At 45.1% G+C, this 22,500-nt stretch overlaps 1 protein-coding gene across 1 annotated transcript in view; it reads left to right on the top strand.

Moving 5' to 3' along the window:
• Positions 1-22,500, top strand: part of LOC138970514 (atrial natriuretic peptide receptor 1-like) — a 99,289-nt gene that overhangs the window by 52,784 nt on the left and 24,005 nt on the right. The window contains exons 6-12 of the mRNA XM_070342967.1: positions 2,905-2,996; positions 9,596-9,740; positions 10,031-10,115; positions 10,739-10,847; positions 12,660-12,734; positions 16,878-16,955; positions 19,552-19,656. Coding sequence (XP_070199068.1) covers positions 2,905-2,996; positions 9,596-9,740; positions 10,031-10,115; positions 10,739-10,847; positions 12,660-12,734; positions 16,878-16,955; positions 19,552-19,656 — 689 coding nt within the window. The remainder of the gene's footprint in view (positions 1-2,904; positions 2,997-9,595; positions 9,741-10,030; positions 10,116-10,738; positions 10,848-12,659; positions 12,735-16,877; positions 16,956-19,551; positions 19,657-22,500) is intronic.

Raw genomic sequence — 22,500 nt, 5'->3', positions numbered from 1 at the left:
TGCCCACTCCCCTCTCCCGCCTTGCCCACTCCCCTCTCCAGCCTTGCCCACTCCCCTCTCCCGCCTTGCCCTCTCCCCTCTCCCGACTTGCCCACTCCCCTCTCCCGCCTTGCCCATTCCTCTCTCCCGACTTTTCCACTCCCCTCTCCAGCCTTGCCCACTCCCCTCTCCCGCCTTGCCCACTCCCCTCTCCCGCCTTGCCCACTCCCCTCTCCCGCCTTGCCCTCTCCCCTCTCCCGCCTTGCCCACTCCCCTCTCCCGCCTTGCCCACTCCCCTCTCCCGCCTTGCCCATTCCTCTCTCCCGCCTTGCCCACTCCCCTCTCCCGCCTTGCCCACTCCCCTCTTTCGCCTTGCCCACTCCCCTCTCCCGCCTTGCCCACTCCCCTCTCCCGCCTTGCCCACTCCCCTCTTTCGCCTTGCCCTCTCCCCTCTCCCGCCTTGCCCACTCCCCTCTCCCGCCTTGCCCACTCCCCTCTCCCGACTTGCCCACTCCCCTCTCCCGCCTTGCCCACTCCCCTCTCCCGCCTTGCCCTCTCCCCTCTCCCGCCTTGCCCACTCCCCTCTCCCGCCTTGCCCACTCCCCTCTCCCGCCTTGCCCACTCCCCTCTCCCGTCTTGCCCATTCCTCTCTCCCGACTTGCCCACTCCCCTCTCCAGCCTTGCCCACTCCCCTCTCCCGCCTTGCCCACTCCCCTCTCCCGACTTGCCCACTCCCCTCTCTCACCTTGCCCACTCCCCTCTCCCGCCTTGCCCACTCCCCTCTCCCGCCTTGCCCACTCCCCTCTACCGACTTGCCCACTCCCCTCTCCCGACTTGCCCACTCCCCTCTCCCGACTTGCCCACTCCCCTCTCCCGACTTGCCCACTCCCCTCTCCCGACTTGCCCACTCCCCTCTCCCGCCTTGCCCACGACCCTCTCCCGCCTTACCCACTCCCCTCTTCCGCCTTGAACACTCCCCTCTCCCGACTTGCCAACTCCCCTCTCCCGCCTTTCCCACTCCCCTCTCCAGCCTTGCCCACTCCCCTCTCCCGCCTTGCCCTCTCCCCTCTCCCGACTTGCCCACTCCCCTCTCCCGCCTTGTCCATTCCTCTCTCCCGACTTGCCCACTCCCCTCTCCAGCCTTGCCCACTCCCCTCTCCCGCCTTGCCCACTCCCCTCTCCCGCCTTGCCCACTCCCCTCTCCAGCCTTGCCCACTCCCCTCTCCCGCCTTGCCCTCTCCCCTCTCCCGACTTGCCCACTCCCCTCTCCCGCCTTGCCCATTCCTCTCTCCCGACTTTTCCACTCCCCTCTCCAGCCTTGCCCACTCCCCTCTCCCGCCTTGCCCACTCCCCTCTCCCGCCTTGCCCACTCCCCTCTCCCGCCTTGCCCTCTCCCCTCTCCCGCCTTGCCCACTCCCCTCTCCCGCCTTGCCCACTCCCCTCTCCCGCCTTGCCCATTCCTCTCTCCCGCCTTGCCCACTCCCCTCTCCCGCCTTGCCCACTCCCCTCTTTCGCCTTGCCCACTCCCCTCTCCCGCCTTGCCCACTCCCCTCTCCCGCCTTGCCCACTCCCCTCTCCCGCCTTGCCCACTCCCCTCTTTCGCCTTGCCCTCTCCCCTCTCCCGCCTTGCCCACTCCCCTCTCCCGCCTTGCCCACTCCCCTCTCCCGCCTTGCCCTCTCCCCTCTCCCGCCTTGCCCACTCCCCTCTCCCGCCTTGCCCACTCCCCTCTCCCGCCTTGCCCACTCCCCTCTCCCGTCTTGCCCATTCCTCTCTCCCGACTTGCCCACTCCCCTCTCCCGCCTTGCCCACTCCCCTCTCCCGCCTTGCCCATTCCTCTCTCCCGACTTGCCCACTCCCCTCTCCCGCCTTGCCCACTCCCCTCTCCAGCCTTGCCCACTCCCCTCTCCCGCCTTGCCCACTCCCCTCTCCCGACTTGCCCACTCCCCTCTCCCGCCTTGCCCACTCCCCTCTCCAGCCTTGCCCACTCCCCTCTCCCGCCTTGCCCACTCCCCTCTCCCGCCTTGCCCACTCCCCTCTCCAGCCTTGCCCACTCCCCTCTCCCGCCTTGCCCTATCCCCTCTCCCGCCTTGCCCTATCCCCTCTCCCACCTTGCCCTATCCCCTCTCCCGCCTTGCCCACTCCCCTCTCCCGACTTCCCTGTAACAGCCTGAATCTTGTCATTAGTTTTGTAAGTAGTAGAATTACCTTAGTGACATTCTGCATTAAAAATGTAGCCAATATACGGAGCGGAACAGTGATCATTTGCTCAAGCCATTCTTCTCTCGTTTTAATGATGATCCTCAATGCTCAAAGTGGTGGTTGACTGGTCGCATCATGTGTTTGACTGTTTACATGTCTGCGATTATTATTCTTGCTTGGGCAATAAGCAGTGTTCTCGAAGGAATTTCCCTGTTAATTATAATCCATTTCAGAGTTCGGTGGGTCAAAAAACACGAAAATACCTAGCATGTTTTTCCCAAAGGCGGCGTATGGCTGCCTGAATGGCGGGGTAAAAACGGTCGTACACGTAAAACCCATGGGAGTTTCATCCCATGAACTAAGAAGTGTCGTTTCCCATACTGAACCAATGGAAGAAGCCACCTCTCTGGGGGATGGCAATTGTCAGCCGAGACTAGTACTACAACATCTATTATGTTTAGCTCAAAAAAAAACAAAAAACAAAAGTAGTACTCGTTTAACATCCTGTGAGACATATTTTATGTTGAGCTCTTACACACACACACAAAAACTGTTTAAAAAAAACACAAACATAAAATATGTCCATTGGCTTGTTGTGAGACTATTTTGTGTCTGTCCGAGGGGAGCTTATCGTCTCGTGTTTCCTCTTTATCGACCGAGACCGGAGGTCAAAGGACTATCTGTCTGTCTTGATGGGCGTCTTGAAACTATCTTTTTCTGTGCAGGTGTGACGGGTGACGTCATCATCGACGACAACGGGGACCGTGACACCAACTTTGCCATTCTGGACATGGATCCCGTTACTGGCGAGTTCGAGGTAACGTCGAGTTTCTTTAAATCATAACCAAGTGAGAAATTAACAACACACACACCCCAAAAACACACACAAACACACACACAATAGAATTAAAAAAACATAAAAACCACACACACACACACACACACACACACACACACACACACACAAACTCACACACACACACACACACATACCCACACACCTACACACACACACACGCACACACGCACATACACACACACAAACACACACACTCATACACACACACACACACACACACACAAACACACAAACTCACACACACACACACACACACACACACACAAACACACACACACACACACACACACACACACACACATACACGTACACACACACACCAAAAATACACACAATAAAAACAACAAAAAGCGATAGTTTTTGAACGTTCCAATAAATAACATATCTTTTTCTATTATTATTATTTTAAGTGGATGCACATAACTTCCCTTGCTTTTTCCTCCCTTTACAGGGAGTTACTTCTCTTACTTTTTCCTCCCTTTACAGGGAGTTACTTCTCTTACTTTTTTTCTGCAAGTTCGAGACAAATACTCAATCTTTAGCACGGAACGTGTCTTGAACAAACGATTTCTTCAAAACAATATAGTACATATAATTAGTAATAATCAGAGGGAGGGATATGGAACAGCCAAAACTGAGACAAATACTTTTGTAATTTCTTTACAGTAAATACAGAATGTCCAGAGAATTAGCAATATATCTAACATTGACTGACTGTGTGATGATATCTTCTGCTATTGGTCTGTTTCGACAGTGATATCAATTTTGATATCACTGTCTCAACAGACCATAGCAGAAGATATCATCACACAGTCCGTCAATATTGGGTAATATGTCATGCCAAATTTCAGGCCAATCGGCCGAAAACAGCCGGAGTTATAAGCGCTCAAAAGCGTGACAGACAGACAGACAGAGGCCTTTTAATCATTTTGCTGTAGTGCTATTCACTTAGGTCGTCACTCTAACTTTAATATAGACTGTCAAAGACCTACTCTGGTCTTGTGTTTGCTCTTCCAGTAGTTCTTTTTTTTATTTTATTTTTTTACAAAGGTTGAGCACAGCAGGCGGGTGAGGTGACTCGCATTATTTCTGATGCCAATCTGTTTGCACGGCTGAAAAGGACACGTGCACACAATTCCATTTGAACAAGCACTCAATGAAGTGAGAATCCAATGTTTTGTTCATGTATATCGCTTAGGACGTGAGGGCTTGGTTGGGGCAAATGTTAAGTGATCAGTATTCTGGCATGCTATTTTCTTTTTGTGGTTTTGATACTGTTTATAATGAACCTACCTGCGTTAAAATTTGGTAGTGATTTGACCCGGGGTTATTGTGTTATAACATTTTTACAACACAATTAATGATAATTTTACCAATACGACTTCGACAAATCTTGATAATATTCCAAATACATTTTGTTAAGTAAAATAGTATGATATATTGGTACCTGCTATCCATTTGGTTACACAAGAAATGTATTATTTATTATACGCAAGGCCAAAAATGTCAACGACGATCACAATCAAAATCATTGCGTTTTAGAGAAAATCAAATTTGACCACCCTCCTCTAAAAAATGTCTAAGTTATTGAAACATCACCATGCACCAAGAGATTTTTTAGAGCATAATTATAGATATCAATAATTATTTTTCAGATTTGCTCAATAAATATAACAGTGCACTGTGATTGTTTCAGTAACGATTTTGTCAGTAAACACAAGAGAAAAAAGCCCTCAAGGTTTGACAAAGCACATTCATTTGTTTGAGCTTTGCGTGCACGGGTCGAGTTAGTTCGACTTTGAGTTTGCTCGCTTCGCCATGCTTTTCACTTGACTTACTTGACTTATTCCTGTAGACTCCCTGTGGAGCATAGGGCCGCCATGCTTTTCACTTGACTTACTTGACTTATTCCTGTAGACTCCCTGTGGAGCATAGGGCCGCCATGCTTTTCACTTGACTTACTTGACTTATTCCTGTAGACTCCCTGTGGAGCATAGGGCCGCCATGCTTTTCACTTGACTTACTTGACTTATTCCTGTAGACTCCCTGTGGAGCATAGGGCCGCCATGCTTTTCACTTGACTTACTTGACTTATTCCTGTAGACTCCCTGTGGAGCATTGGGCCGCCATGCTTTTCACTTGACTTACTTGACTTATTCCTGTAGACTCCCTGTGGAGCATAGGGCCGCAATGCTTTTCACTTGCAGACACAAATCTGTTTTCATTTCGTTTTGGTAATTTCCAGTGTAGCTTTACTAAAATTAGCAATATTTTCATTGGACTTGATTTCTTTTCGGGAAATACCTGTGCGCTTATAGATATTAGTGGTTCTAAACCATTGCATTTCTCTTGACAGGTCGGTTATGTTTTGACTTCTCGCGTCAGATTCAAATTTCAGGAGTATCGGCTTTGAATACGGCTCAGGTGTTCACGACGTGATATTCCTGTACACGCTATATCCATTAGCAAATAAGAGTATGCATTATAGTTATGCTTAACTATTGTAACATTCAGAAGTTCGTAAAAACACTACAGTGCAAATACTCTGAGGGTTTAATTCCGGGATGTCCACCCGGACAAGATTTTTTACTTTTTAAAGAAGATCAAACATTAATTGTTTACAAGATTTGAATTTACAAGTGTGAAAAGATATGGTCTTTTTAGAACCACCTTTATGTTACTGCGAGTGCGCTAACAGATTTAGAGCATTCCCTCTATTTAATAAAACGTGTTCGTGTATGTTACATTAGTGCTTACTGAAAATGATGATTATTATTGTTATCATTGCTTGTGGAACTTTGGCACTCACTATTTATTTAAGATATCCAGTGAGGCAGAGCTCAAATCAGAAAATTCAAGAAACTATGGGGAGTTAGCACACACAAACATTGACAGAAACATTGACAGAAACAGTGACGGAGAGGTATGCACAACCAGTCTCCTGGCATCTGAGGTAAACAAAATAAAATAAAATAAATAGAAGTATTAAAATGAACAAACCACTTGGCACTTTCATCCTCAATCCTGAGGTTTCTAAATTCTACTACTGTGAGATACTATTGTGTCAAGCTTCGCCAAATAAGATCCCTCTTTGAATTATTTTTTCGTGTGAAGGGGTTGGAGGGAGGGGAGGGGGTGGTAGTGACCCATTTTTTCGCCCTGATTTGAATACATCCCGGCAGTATGTCAGCACTATACCAACCGAACCAATAATTGTGTGTTGACGTTTGATGAGAAAGGGCCAACCACTCAGCCTGGTTATACGTTGACCAATTATCCGCGTTACGTTACGAGTTCCAGAAGGAAATCACGTGACAGGCACGAGACAGGCACGAGACGCGGGCGTGATCCCAGTCCAATAAGTCATTATATTGACACAACTTGTAAGGTTTTCTCAGCTTCATCTGCGCATCAATCGAATTGTCTTAAATGCACACTGTTTCTCTTGTAAAAAGTTTGCCTCACCGTCTCAGATGTGGACAGGCTTTAACATGGGGTGAGTAGCATCCCTCCACTTGGTCACATACCACACATCAGCCTGACTACTTGCTGTGGTGAAGTTTGATGAATTGATATTTGAAAAAGGCACCTGTAACTTTTGCAGGTAACAGCATGGCTCTCAGAATGGTTATATTAAGCCTACGTTGGATTTTTAAAGTTGACACAAATGTTACTAATAATTTAGGGGAAGCTCGCTGTTTCCACAGAGAACAGCCAAGCTGGAGAACAGCCAAGCTGTTTCCACAGAGAACAGCCAAGCTGTTTCCACAGAGAACAGCCAAGCTGTTTCCACAGAGAACAGCCAAGCTGTGTCCACAGAGAACAGCCAAGCTGTTTCCACAGAGAACAGCCAAGCTGTTTCCACAGAGAACAGCCAAGCTGTTTCCACAGAGAACAGCCAAGCTGTTTCCACAGAGAACAGCCAAGCTGTTTCCTGTTAGCGGAAGGATGCGCTTATCTCCTGTGTAATTCTGTACATATCTGTGTTGGGATATAAGACCTTTAATAATGGAAGAAATATATCTAAGGCCCACTCACCTCGTGAAAACTGCTCCCATCACCGTCTCAGGTCTGGTTAGGCTTTTCCATGGGATAAGACCATCCCTCCACTTTGTCACATACAGAAAATCAACACCCTGTCCAGTGCCTTTGACGAAGTTCATTCTTAAACAGTAAACTACTGTGCACAGAGAGCTCCCAGGTTGTTCATTGTTGTCACGTGATCAAGTGGAGGGGTGCTCTTATCCCAAAGCCTGACCGGATCTGAGGCGAACTGTTTTCACGAGGCGGAGTGGGCCTTTAATAGGAAGGGTGCTCTTATCCCAAAGCCTGACCGGATCTGAGGCGAACTGTTTTCACGAGGCGGAGTGGGCCTTTAATAGGAAGGGTGCTCTTATCCCAAAGCCTGACCGGATCTGAGGTGAACAGTTTTCACGAGCCGGAGTGGGCCTTTAATAGGAAGGGTGCTCTTATCCCAAAGCCTGACCGGATCTGAGGCGAACAGTTTTCACGAGGCGGAGTGGGCCTTTAATAGGAAGGGTGCTCTTGTCCCAAAGCCTGACCGGATCTAAGGCGAACAGTTTTCACGAGGCGGAGAGGGCCTTTAATAGGAAGGGTGCTCTTAACCCAAAGCCTGACCGGATCTGAGGCGAACTGTTTTCACGAGCCGGAGTGGGGCTTTAATAGGAAGGGTGCTCTTATCCCAAAGCCTGACCGGATCTGAGGCGAACTGTTTTCACGAGGCGGAGTGGGCCTTTAATAGGAAGGGTGCTCTTATCCCTTGTATAATCCTGTACAGATCTATGGTCGGATACAGGACCTTTAACAATCGAAGAAAGGTACCTTTAGAATTACCTGCGTGCTATGTGATTCAGTCTAAGATTGTTCCTGTTTTCTCTACTTCGTTTCACAATGCATCACAACCTCTTATTTCACAATGCATCACAACCTCTTATTTCACAATGCATCACAACCTCTTATTTCACAATGCATCACAACCTCTTATTTCACAATGCATCACAACCTCTTGTTTCACAATGCACCACAACCTCTTGTTTCACAATGCATCACAACCTCTTGTTTCACAATGCATCACAACCTCTTGTTTCACAATGCATCACAACCTCTTGTTTCACAATGCATCACAACCTCTTATTTCACAATGCATCACAACCTCTTGTTTCACAATGCATCACAACCTCTTATTTCACAATGCATCACAACCTCTTGTTTCACAATGCATCACAACCTCTTATTTCACAATGCATCACAACCTCTTGTTTCACAATGCATCACAACCTCTTGTTTCACAATGCATCACAACCTCTTATTTCACAATGCATCACAACCTCTTGTTTCACAATGCATCACAACCTCTTATTTCACAATGCATCACAACCTCTTGTTTCACAATGCATCACAACCTCTTGTTTCACAATGCACCACAACCTCTTATTTCACAATGCACCACAACCTCTTATTTCACAATGCACCACAACCTCTTATTTCACAATGCATCACAACCTCTTATTTCACAAACCCGCAGTCTGTATCGACGGTGTAAGTTTTCTAGAGAAAGACAAATTCGTAATTTTCCAAGTGGGGGGATCGTTTATTTTGTTAGTGCAAAACTATTCATTCGATCCCAAAACCTCCTTATGGCTGGCAAATTATTCTTGAAGCATCTTGAAGTGGCCGACAACGAACACACAGCTGCATTGCCCAGTAAACTTGAACTCAGTTTTACTTCCTACAAAATATTGGACTATCTTATTGATCTCTCTGCATCGATATGAAGGGAATGCTAATGTGCAACATTTCTATACTCAGGTAAATATTTCTTGAATGAAAACAAAACCAGGCTAACTATTTGCATTTAATTAGCCGGGTTGTTTGCGGTTCATATTCGTGCCAACGGATCTTGTTATTTTGATATTGCATTCTATTTTCAGTTTGAGTCAATTCTGTTCAATTCAGGTTAATACAACTTTATTATCTGAATGTGATACATACTGAAATGTGTGTGTTGGCTTGTACACCAAGATTACATCACGTTAAATCCCAGCTTTATTCTCACACATCTTTACTTCAAACGCTCTGTTAAAAAATCCCAAACTGGAGAAAGATGTACTTGAATTTGCATTACGAATGTCAGAAGCTGCGCAATGGTTTCTTTAAATGGGCGTTTTGTGCACAATGTGTATCCAGCTAAATTTGTGGTTATTTAATATAGCTTTAAAGTTGATTATTAAATCAATGAGAGAAATGAATAAACACAGAAACAACATTCTTTAACACCATGAAAACGAGTTGAAAAATGCTCTGTGTGCGTGCGTGCGTGCGTGCGTGTGTGTGTGTGTGTGTGTGTGTGTGTGTGTGTGTGTGTGTGTGTGTGTGTGTGTGTATGTGTGTGCGTGCGTGCGTGCGTGCGTGCGTGCGTGCGTGTGTGTGTGCGTGTGTGAGTGTGTCTGTGTGTGTGTGTGTGTGTGTGTATTTGCTTGCCTGTCTGCTTGTCTGCCTGTACACATGCGTATTGTGTTGTGTATGTGTGATAACAGATCGTGGCCAACTACTGGGGAGCTAGCCCGGGCTACACGGAGGTGTCGGGCAAGTCCATCCACTGGCCCGGACTGTCGGGCAACCCTCCCCCCAACCGACCCAGATGTGGCTTCACCGGAGATGACCCCGTCTGTGATGTGATTGGTACGTCACTCAGCCTAATGCAATAACTACAAAGGCCACGGCACTGGTTTAAAGGCACCAGGCTTAGATAGGGGGAGAGGTGTTTCCTAAAGGCTCCCCCCACCCTTTTCAAGGCTAATGTACCTTTTTTTCTCGAGGAGAGATCCAAAATACCCTTTTCAAATGCTACATTTAACTAGCATCTTCTGCCCAGCCGGTAATCGATATGAATCTTTCATAATTATGTGTCATTTATTCGTTTTTCAGTATGAATTTCTTTTTTTTTTAATCATGAATCCTGTATCAAACAGAAGTGATGCCGACCTACCAGATTGCCTTAATGTGCCTCATCGGCGTCATCTTCTTCGGCTTCATCATCTTTTTCATCGTATACAGGTAAGATTAAACAAAATCGTCGTCGTCGTCATCATCATCATCATCATCATCATCATCATCATCATCATCATCATCATCATCATCATCATCATCATCATCATCATCATCATCATCATCATCACCATCACCACCATCACCACCATCATCATCATCATCATCATCATCATCATCATCATCATCATCATCATCATCATCATCATCATCATCATCATCATCATCATCATCATCATCACAATCATCAGCAGCTGCAGTAACAGTAGCAGTAGCAGTAGCAGCAGTAGTAACAGCAGCAACAACAACAAAGCTTACGAGCATCAGCTGCCTGATGTATGTCATTACCGTGGGAAACACGAAGGAAATTAATGCAAGCACGGACTGTTTTAGAATAGCATCTTTTTTGCGAAATACGATGATTCATCTTTTATTTTGTTTCTGATGTTGTTTGTTGTTCTTTATTTTGGTTTCTTTCTTTGTTTGTTCAGTTCGTTGCCTGCCTGGTTGTATAATTTGGTGTTTATTTGCCTGTCTTTTTCCGTTTAGTTGTTATTCGTTTTGTTTGATGTTTGGTTGTTGATGTTGTTTAATACAAATTGCGAATCATGTTTTCACAATTTCATCGGCAGACGGCTAACCTGGGAACGGGACCTTCGCAACATGTCATGGCGGGTCACCTTTGCTGACGTCACCTTCCTGTCTGCGCGCGCAGACAGCTTCAAACTCAGCATGTTGGATGTGAGAATGAATGTCTGTTCTGTCGAAAAACACATTCTCTCTTGGTTTTGTGTGGTCTGCCAGCAAACACAAATCAAAACGTGAATCGTGATTTGCTGATAAGGGAATCTTAGATTTGTCCGCCCGTCATGTACATTGCATGAGAATATTGCACACTTAGACAGCTACCGACAATCAAAAGCTTGAAGGCTTGATGTGCAGAGTGGTAATATTTATTTAATCATTTGTTTTAACTGTTACAAGTGTCAGCAATGTTCTCACTCTGCGCAAGAAACAGTCGTGATGTTGATTGTTGGTAACTGTTCAAGTGAGAAGGATGGCGTTACACCGTGTACAAGTCTCGACAAATGTCATATAGTACTAGTAATAGTACATCCTTCACTGGTCACTGGAAAGGATGGCGTTACACCGTGTACAAGTCTCGACAAATGTCATATAGTACTAGTAATAGTACATCCTTCACTGGTCACTGGAAAGGATGGCGTTACACCGTGTACAAGTCTCGACAAATGTCATATAGTACTAGTAATAGTACATCCTTCACTGGTCACTGGAAAGGATGGCGTTACACCGTGTACAAGTCTCGACAAATGTCATATAGTACTAGTAATAGTACGTCCATCAGTGGTCACTGGAAAGGATGGCGTTACACCGTGTACAAGTTTCGACAAATGTCATATAGTACTAGTAATAGTACGTCCATCAGTGGTCACTGGAAAGGATGGCGTTACACCGTGTACAAGTCTCGACAAATGTCATATAGTACTAGTAATAGTACGTCCATCAGTGGTCACTGGAAAGGATGGCGTTACACCGTGTACAAGTCTCGACAAATGTCATATAGTACTAGTAATAGTACGTCCATCAGTGGTCACTGGAAAGGATGGCGTTACACCGTGTACAAGTCTCGACAAATGTCATATAGTACTAGTAATAGTACGTCCATCAGTGGTCACTGGAAAGGATGGCGTTACACCGTGTACAAGTCTCGACAAATGTCATATAGTACTAGTAATAGTACGTCCATCAGTGGTCACTGGAAAGGATGGCGTCACACCGTGTACAAGCCTCGACAAATGTCATATAGTACTAGTAATAGTACGTCCATCAGTGGTCACTGCAAAACCTTACAAATATAGGATAGCAAAAAGTACTTGTGTGTGGGGGGGGAGGGGAGGGTTGGTAGTTGTGTGTGTGTGTGTGGGTGGGTGGTGGTGGTGGTTGTGTGTATTTGTGTGTGTGTGAGTGTGTGTGTATAGGGGGTGGTTGTATGTGCGCAGGTGTGTGTGTGTGTATGTGTGTGTGTGTGTATGTGTGTGTGTGTGTGTGTGTGTGTGTGTGTGTGTATGTACGCGCGCGTATGCGTGTGTGCGGATGCTTGCATATGAGTGTACTTGAGTGCGTGCGTCCGTGTGTGTGAGTATGTTTCAGGTGTTCTCTTACGACAACGAGAACGTTAGAAAAATGGAATGTGAAAATGTATGTAAAGCAACAATGAGTGGTTGTCTTCATTGTTAGTCAACCAACAAGTCTCGCTTTGTCAAGGCACACGTTACACCCAGGTGTATCATTGTTAGTCAACCAACAAGTCTAGCTTTGTCAAGGCACACGTTACACCCAGGTGTATCATTGTTAGTCAACCAACAAGTCTAGCTTTGTGAAGGCACACGTTACACCCAGGTGTATCATTGTTAGTCAACCAACAAGTCTCGCTTTGTCAAGGCACACGTTACACCCAGGTGTATCATTGTTAGTCAACCAACAAGTCTCGCTTTGTCAAGGCACACGTTACACCCAGGTGTATCATTGCAGGTGGGCACAATGGCTACCATGGAAACAGACGACGACGAGTGCAAGCACAGTTTCACCAGGGTGGGACTCCATCAGGTGAGGATGTAGCATCAGGCACTGTGTGTGTCCTTAACGTCTGTAACACTTCCTGCGTGCACACTGAGTCATGACAGTCTTCAGGGCTGGATCGAGGGGGGGGGGGGGGGGTGTCCGGAAGCCGCCCCTCCTCCACCAACCCCTTACCCAATAAACATTTTGTCGGAAGAAGAGACCCCAAATATTCCTTAAAAATGCAAAATGTCGGCAACGTCTGGAGGAAATCCTGGCCAGCCCCTGTACCCTTGCCTCACTTGAGACCCCCACCCCCGCTCTCTAGTTATGAGACCAAGGGTTGGGCGGATGGTGGCAAGAGAGGGAAAAGTAGGGGGAATGTTTACAGTGCCCTGTGCCGGGCTGTGAGCAGTTCCCACCTATGTTAGGCTCAGGCACCGTCGCGGCTGACGCGCCCCCGAGCACTGCACCGCGCTGTGCTGGACATCTGTCCTCACCTTCAAGGCAGACAGATACGAAGAGGTGTTCGTTACACCGACGCTAGCGGCTGGGGCAAAGCCAAATGCTCGTCTCAAAACTATCTTCCCTCTTGTACACTAAGTCCACCTCACGTCTTGCGCTGCTAATGAAGACTATGATTGGGATGCTTCACTTGTTGCAGTTTCATTAACAACTGAGTGCTACGCCAATTAGCAAACATATTACACGGCAATCATGTGGACCGTTCTTTAGGCAGACCCGCCCAGTCCGTCATTTGGAGTAACACCACCAACACTATATCCGGAACCAGGTACTAACACCGAATCTTAGGTCTAAGTATATGCTTTTTGGAGTAATTTGCTCAAAGTAAGTATAATGGCTGACATTAAACGGTGCTTTACCAGAACGATAATACGATGGTACCGAAGTCTGCCGTTAAGGGCAGAGAGTTAACAGGACTGATAATTGACCGCGGTGTCTGACCATTGGCTTCTTGAATACAAAGGTCTAGCACAATCCTCACAATACATGTAGTAAATGGTTAAGCCTGTCATTATTAATTGGGCGAAGTTGAAGCTTTGGCACAGAATGTTCGGTCAAAGGAATCAGCGATGTCTACTTCGGGCTCAGTTAAGGGCTTCCTTTTCCAGTCCGCAAACAGTTCATTTAGATAGATACCAATGTGTCGAATAAGATGATAAGAACCGATCTAAAACAGGATGCAAGGAAAGAATAAGTAAGAAGTATGTCAAAAAATACATTTAACAGAAATGAGAATGGTTTGGTTTTCACTGGAAGTTAAAACAGACCATGACAGAAGCAATTGTTGCAAATTAAACATGTGTCAAGGAAACGCAATCTCAAACAAAAGAAACCAAACCAAAATAAATCAAAGCAAGAAGCAGAACAGTTCAACACATAGTTGTGAAATATTTCTAGGCAACTGACAATGATAATGAATCGTTAACTACTTATGACGTCATCCATCCCTCGATCAATATAGCAACCAATCATGTGGCCACTCATTATTTTGCACGCTATTTTCCTAATAAACACAGTTTTGGATACTCTCACAGGGATGGCCAAATCTCACAATTTTAACTCGCCAGCCGGGCGAGTTACTTCAAGAAAGTCACTAGCCCGCAAGCAATGTCGCTGGCCCGGTGAGTTACTTCAAGAAAGTCACTAGCCCGCAAGCAATGTCGCTGGCCCGGTGAGTTACTTCAAGAAAGTCACTAGCCCGCAAGCAATGTCGCTGGCCCGGTGAGTTACTTCAAGAAAGTCACTAGCCCGCAAGCAATGTCGCTGGCCCGGTGCACACCACACAACAAATTATGAGTGATAGATTTCTGTACTAAATTAACACAGCGGTGGCACGCACAGGGGCCTCGTTATATTTAGTCAAGTTTTGACTAAATATTTTAACATCGAGGGGGAATTGAAACGAGGGTCGTGGTGTATGTGCGTGTGTGCGTGTGTGCGTGCGTGTGTGCGTGTGTGTGTGTGTGTAGAGCGATTCAGACTAAACTACTGGACCGATCTTTATGAAATTTGACATGAGAGTTCCTGGGTATGAAATCCCCGAATGTTTTTTTCATTTTTTTGATAAATGTCTTTGATGACGTCATATCCGGCTTTTCGTGAAAGTTGAGGCGGCACTGTCACGCCCTCATTTTTCAACCAAATTGGTTGAAATTTTGGTCAAGTACTCTTCGACAAAGCCCGGGGTTCGGTATTGCATTTCAGCTTGGTGGCTTAAAAATTAATTAATGACTTTGGTCATTAAAAATCTGAAAATTGTAAAAAAAAATAAAAATTTCTAAAACGATCCAAATTTACGTTTATCTTATTTTCCATCATTTGCTGATTCCAAAAACATATAAATATGTTATATTCGGATTAAAAACAAGCTCTGAAAATTAAATATATAAAAATTATTATCAAATTTTATTTTTTGAAATCAATTTAAAAACACTTTCATCTTATTCCTTGTCGGTTCCTGATTCCAAAAATATATAGATATGATATGTTTGGATTAAAAACACGCTCAGAAAGTTAAAACGAAGAGAGGTACAGAAAAGCGTGCTATCCTTCTCAGCGCAACGAATACCCCGCTCTTCTTGTCAATTCCACGTGCACTGCCTTTGCCACGGGCGGTGGAGTGACGATGCTACGAGTATACGGTCTTGCTGCGTTGCGTTGCGTTCAGTTTCATTCTGTGAGTTCGACAGCTACTTGACTAAATATTGTATTTTCGCCTTACGCGACTTGTTTTTGTTTCACTAGATGATGGCGATGATTTTGCAGACGTTTTTTTTTTTTTTAGCTTTGTAGTTTAATTCTTCGGCTGACCCAGTTTTTAATACGTGGATGCGGCCAACACCAACGCACTAGTGCATCCCCCCACCCACCCCTTCCGATGCACGCGTAACTGGATTTATTTTTAGGTATTCGTGTTAATGAGTGTTGACATAAAGTGAGCTACGCACCTTCTGCCGGCCATGTCTTGTGATAATCTCACAATGCAATGCGAGTTGCTTTTATCTTGGATAGCTTTCCATCAAATTGCAACTAATAATGTACGAACATGAAAACACATGGTACGTATTTGGTTCTATTTTGGACAGTAACACACACACATAAAGCTGACCTTGTCCTGTTTGGCTTTATCTGTGAGTTTGAGACAGTAACACACACATAAAGCTGACCTTGTCCTGTTTGGCTTTATCTGTGAGTTTGAGAGTCATTTAAAATGTCCAACGTAAGCTTATTAGTGGGAAATACTATGAGATCGTAGTTATGTACAGCGCAAAGCCACTATGAGAATGTCTTCTTTAGGCATTTAGAACCTTTCGACTAAAGTTTACAAACTTAGAAAACAAATTGTCGTTCAAATTGAGTGTTCGTCGAAGTATTTAAGTAAGGGTCGCGGGTTCGAATCCGGGCCGGGACGGACACGGGTCAACTTTATGTGCAGACCCAGAGACGGTATCCATGTCCCACCCCCGTGTCACCACAGTGGCACGTAAAAGACCTCGGTCATTCTGCCTTCAGTGCAAATGGCTGATACCACCTAAACACGCATTCACTTGTGTATTTCATCTAAAGTCGGATAAAACCCGGGAACATGCCCCTAATGGCTTTGCCGTGAGGGTGTAAACAATTGAATTTCTCCCGTTTGACTCAAGTCGTACACTATCTCTCCGTCACTTGCTAACTGACCTACTCATCAAATCAGTGTCTTCTTCGCGTAGTCATACCCTCCTTTACTAGCCTACAAGCTCACTTGCCCACACGCTGAAGTTATCCTTTGATATCAGTTATGGGGTAAGTCGTGTGGGTGAATAATGTTTATTTGGTAATGATGCAGTAACGCGCATTTGTTTTTAAATGATATCACTGTTGGTATAATAATAAATGTTTATTTTCCGTTTGATATAATCATGAATGTTTATTTGCCTTTATTTATATGATCATGAATGTTTATGTGCCTGTATTTATATGATCATGAATGTTTATTTGCCTTTATTTATATGATCATGAATGTTTATTTGCCTTTATTTATATGATCATGAATGTTTATTTGCCTGTATTTATATGATCATGAATGTTTATTTGCCTGTATTTATATGATCATGAATGTTTATTTGCCTTTATTTATATGATCATGAATGTGTGTTTTTTCTGTATGATTACTTTTGTCAACAGGGAGTCCAAGTTGCTCTGAAGAGAATTCCGGTCGATACGATCGACTTGACCAGACAAATTCTTCTAGAAATAAAAATGGTATGACAGTTGATGTGTTGTTGTGTCGGCAGTTTAAAAAAAAATGTATTATGTAAGTCTGTCTTTTTGTGTGTCTATCTGTCTGTCTTCGTGTCATGTCTTCTTTTCAATTTGTCAACTCCTGTTAGGAAAATGAATCGAGTTATCTATGCTATAGACGGGGATGCGATGTTTACAAATCACGTAAATGCGCCCGATATTTTCTTGTCATCTCCAAAGTCAAGGGATCTATTAGATTTTTTTTGTCATTACTCATTGGGAAATTTGGGTCGCTTCCTCCCAGTGGAAAGCTAGCAGCAAAGTCAAGGGATCTATTAGACTTTTATTTTCTTTCTTTGCTATGCTAAAAATCGTAATATTTTACCTATCCGGCCCAAACCACCCCCACCACCCAGCATATAGGCGCTAAACAACACATATTAATAATAATAAAAGGCATGTATTACTTTGTGGAATGCGATATTTTTAAATTTTTACACTTTTACAAATCGCGGTTTTAGGTTCGACGTAATTTGTAAAAAGTTTTTACATTTGTACAAATCACGGGTTAACAAGGGAAATAAAAGGCACGCATTGCGAATTGATGTGTGTCATTCAGAACGCGGGATACGTTGCACGAGCGTGAGAGAGAGAGAGAGAGAGAGAGAGAGAGAGAGAGAGAGAGAGAGAGAGAGAGAGAGAGAGAGAGAGAGAGAGAGAGAGAGAGAGAGAGAGAGAGAGAGAGAGAGAGAGAGAGAGAGAGAGAGAGAGAGAGAGAGAGAGAGAGAGAGAGAGAGAGAGTGAGATAGTGTGTGAAATTAAAAGTTTCCTAAAGCAATTCGAGGTTTTAATCTTCCCTGCGTCCTCTCTAAATGGACAGCTGGTCCTATTTCAACCCGACATTTAGCTGCCATCCTCTCTAAATGGACAGCTGGTCCTATTTCAACCCGACATTTAGCTGCCATCCTCTCTAAATGGAAAGCTGGTCCTATTTCAACCCGACATTTAGCTGCCATCCTCTCTGAGTGGACAGCTGGTCCTATTTCAACCCGACATTTAGCTGCCATCCTCTCTAAATGGACAGTTGGTCCTATTTCAACCCGACATTTAGCTGCCATCCTCTCTAAGTGGACAGCTGGTCCTATTTCAACCCGACATTTAGCTGCCATCCTCTCTAAATGGACAGCTGGTCCTATTTCAACCCGACATTTAGCTGCCATCCTCTCTAAATGGACAGCTGGTCCTATTTCAACCCGACATTTAGCTTCCATCCTCTCTAAATGGACAGCTGGTCCTATTTCAACCCGACATTTAGCTGCCATCCTCTCTAAATGGACAGCTGGTCCTATTTCAACCCGACATTTAGCTGCCATCCTCTCTAAATGGACAGCTGGTCCTATTTCAACCCGACATTTAGCTGCCATCCTCTCTAAATGGACAGCTGGTCCTATTTCAACCCGACATTTAGCTGCCATCCTCTCTAAATGGACAGCTGGTCCTATTTCAACCCGACATTTAGCTGCCATCCTCTCTAAATGGACAGCTGGTCCTATTTCAACCCGACATTTAGCTGCCATCCTCTCTAAATGGACAGCTGGTCCTATTTCAACCCGACATTTAGCTGCCATCCTCTCTAAATGGACAGCTGGTCCTATTTCAACCCGACATTTAGCTGTCATCCTCTCTAAATGGACAGCTGGTCCTATTTCAACCCGACATTTAGCTGCCATCCTCTCTAAGTGGACAGCTGATCCTATTTCAACCCGACATTTAGCTGCCATCCTCTCTAAATGGACAGCTGGTCCTATTTCAACCCGACATTTAGCTGCCATCCTCTCTAAATGGACAGCTGGTCCTATTTCAACCCGACATTTAGCTGCCATCCTCTCTAAATGGACAGCTGGTCCTATTTCAACCCGACATTTAGCTGCCATCCTCTCTAAATGGAAAGCTGGTCCTATTTCAACCCGACATTTAGCTGCCATTCTCGACGAATGCGTATCCGTTATCCCCTGTGTGTCTTACAGCTCTCAAACAACGGGTGTTAACAAAAGTTAGGGGGGAGAGAGAGAGACAGAGAGAGAAAGAAAGAAAGAGACAGAGACAGAGACAGAGACAGAGAACTGAATTAAGTGAATTTTGTCTCCCTGGGTTTGTGACAGTGAGTCAGTCATTCAGTCAGTCATTCAGTCAGTCAGTCAGTCCGTCAGTCAGTCATTCAGTCATTCATTCAGTCATTCAGTCAGTCAGTCAGTCAGTCAGTCAGTCCGTGTGTGTCTTAATATCTATATGTGTCTATGTGTCTCTCTGTCTTTCTCTCTCTATCTGTCAGTTTGTCTTTGTGTACGTGTGCCTGTCTGTATAATTATATATAGCTATATATGTCAGTCTGTCTGTCTGTCTGTCTGTCTGTCTGTCTGTCTGTCTGTCTGTCTGTCTGTCTGTCTGTCTGTCTGTCTGTCTGTCTGTCTGTTTGTCTGTCTGTCTATACCTTAGCTGCTTGTATGCTTCTGATGTGGTTGTATCTACCTGTGTGTGTATCTATACCTGTGTAACTCTGTATCTACCTGTGTGTGTATCTATACCTGTGTAACTCTGTATCTACCTGTGTGTGCAGGTGAGAGACCTACACCACGACAACCTGACACGGTTCATTGGAGTGTGCATGGAGCCACAGAACAACTTTGTGCTGAACGAGTACTGCTCGAAAGGCAGTTTACAGGTATATATAGCTCCATATTCGAGGCGAAACTCTGTAGCTCGAGACAGAAACAGGAAGACAGACACAGGCAGAAACAGAGACAGACACACAGACAGACACAGGCAGAAAGAGAGACAGACACACAGACAGACACAAGCAGAAAGAGAGACAGACACACAGACAGACACAGGCAGAAACAGAGACAGACACACAGACAGACACAAGCAGCAAAAGACAGACACACAGACAGACACAGGCAGAAAGAGAGACAGACACACAGACACACAGACAGACAGACACAGGCAGAAACAGAGACAGACACACAGACACACAGACAGACACAGGCAGAAAGAGAGACAGACACACAGACAGACACAGGCAGAAAGAGAGACAGACACACAGACAGACACAGGCAGAAAGAGAGACAGACACACAGACAGACACAGGCAGAAAAAGAGACAGACACACAGGCAGACACAGGCAGAAAGAGAGACAGACACACAGACAGACACACAGACAGACACACAGACAGACAGACAGACACAGGCAGAAACAGAGACAGACACACAGACAGACAGACAGACAGACAGACACAGGCAGAAACAGAGACAGACACACAGACAGACAGACAGACACAGGCAGAAAGAGAGACAGACACACAGACAGACACAGGCGCAGCAGAAAGAGAGACAGACACACAGACAGACAGACACACAGACAGACACAGGCAGAAACAGAGACAGACACACAGACAGACACAGGCAGAAACAGAGACAGACACACAGACAGACACACAGACAGACACACAGACAGACACAGGCAGAAACAGAGACAGACACACAGACAGACACAGGCAGAAAGAGAGACAGACACACAGACAGACAGACAGACAGACAGACAGACACAGGCAGAAACAGAGACAGACACACAGACAGACACAGGCAGAAACAGAGACAGACAGACAGACAGACAGACACAGGCAGAAACAGAGACAGACACACAGACAGACACACAGACAGACAGACACAGGCAGAAACAGAGACAGACACACAGACAGACAGACAGACAGACAGACACAGGAAGACAGCCACAGGCAGAAAGAGAGACAGACACAAACAGACAGACACAGGCAGAAAGAGAGACAAACACACACAGACAGGCAGCAAAAGACAGACAGAGAGACAGACATAGACAGACAGACACAGGCAAAAAAAAGACAGAGAGACAGAGAGACAGAGAATGAGGTTTGAGCGTATAAAATTTCCCTAAAACGGTTACAGGGACGTATCATTGTCGGGACATCTCTGTCATTTACTACAGTAGTGACAGACATCTTCGTACCCATGTCTCTGATATGGTATTCATTTGAATGTTAGTATCAATTAGTATCTCGGAACAGATTGTATTTATGTGAAAGAGAATGCCCGTTATTTTTTTTCTTTTTGAGTTATTTTAGTTTGTTTGTGATGCTTGTAAGTTTTACTGTGATATGGATAGGCAGTTGGCAATCCTTCCTGTGAGTCCTTCCACACCCCCCTTCTCCCCACCACACACCAACCACACCACCACACACCCTTACCCAAACTCTCCCAACTCCAGCACTATCCTAGACTCAACTCCCGACCCTCCTCCTCCCACCCCCCCCCCCCCCCCCCACCACCACCAACCCCCTTCCCGCAGTGCAGTAAACTGTTCCGCTGTAAAATACTACAAAACCACTCTAAACGGAAGTGTTCCAGTTTTTGAAAAACAGTGTGACACGGTACATAATTCTGCTAGCAAATTCAGCACACAAGGTTAATACTAGTGATTAGTTAAACACTAGTGTGTAACATGTGTGCTACCTTTACCAGCGGAGCTATGTACGATAAGATATAGTATAGTAACCATATTACACCGTGTTAAAAACCGGTTACAAAAACAGTGTGATTGAAAATGGAACGCTTCAATTCAAAGCGTGCACTCTGTATCACTACGCCCTATTTCCATGAAATCATTGTTGGTTTAAACAAAACTTTATTCAATTATTATTATGACAAAAACAATACATAGTTTTAAGGATAACTAACTCAAGCATATAATGCTTATTTTAAGTAATCCTGGTATGTACATAACAACGGTTAACACGATGGCGGACTAAATACATTTACTCATTTCAGGCAACGATAACAGACAGAAAAACCTGATACGCAAACAATCAGAAAAGGGAGGGGGGGTGGTAGTACAGGAGGTGGGGACAAAACAGTCGAAAAAAAAGACATGGGGCACGAGAGAACAGAGATAAGTATAAGGCAACAAGACACGGGGCACGAGATAACAGAGATAAGTATAAGGCAACAAGACATGGGGCACGAGAGAACAGAGATAAGGATAAGGCAACAAGACACGGGGCACGAGAGAACAGAGATAAGTATAAGGCAACAAGACACGGGGCACGAGAGAATAGCATACTGGGTAAACAAAAACAACACAATCAACTTGATGAACAGCATACTGGGTAAACAAAAACAAAAATCTAAATCCTTGTGTGTATTAAAATTATTTTTTGATATTTTCCCATTCATTCCACGCACGCACGCACGTATATACGCACAGGAACACACATATCAGTGTGTATATATATGCACCTCAGTGCACGTTCCCACACAATCTCACATTTACACACACACACAGGGGCACGAGAGAACAGAGATAAGTATAAGGCAACAAGACACGATGCACGAGAGAACAGAGATAAGTATAAGGCAACAAGACACGGGGCACGAGAGAACAGAGATAAGTATAAGGCAACAAGACATGGGGCACGAGAGAACAGAGATAAGTATAAGGCAACAAGACATGGGGCACGAGAGAACAGAGATAAGT

Source organism: Littorina saxatilis, linkage group LG7, assembly GCF_037325665.1.
Source record: "Littorina saxatilis isolate snail1 linkage group LG7, US_GU_Lsax_2.0, whole genome shotgun sequence".
NCBI lineage: Eukaryota > Metazoa > Mollusca > Gastropoda > Littorinimorpha > Littorinidae > Littorina > Littorina saxatilis.
The sequence above is the reverse complement of the archived record's forward strand: the minus strand, read 5'-3'. Positions and strand labels throughout refer to the sequence as shown.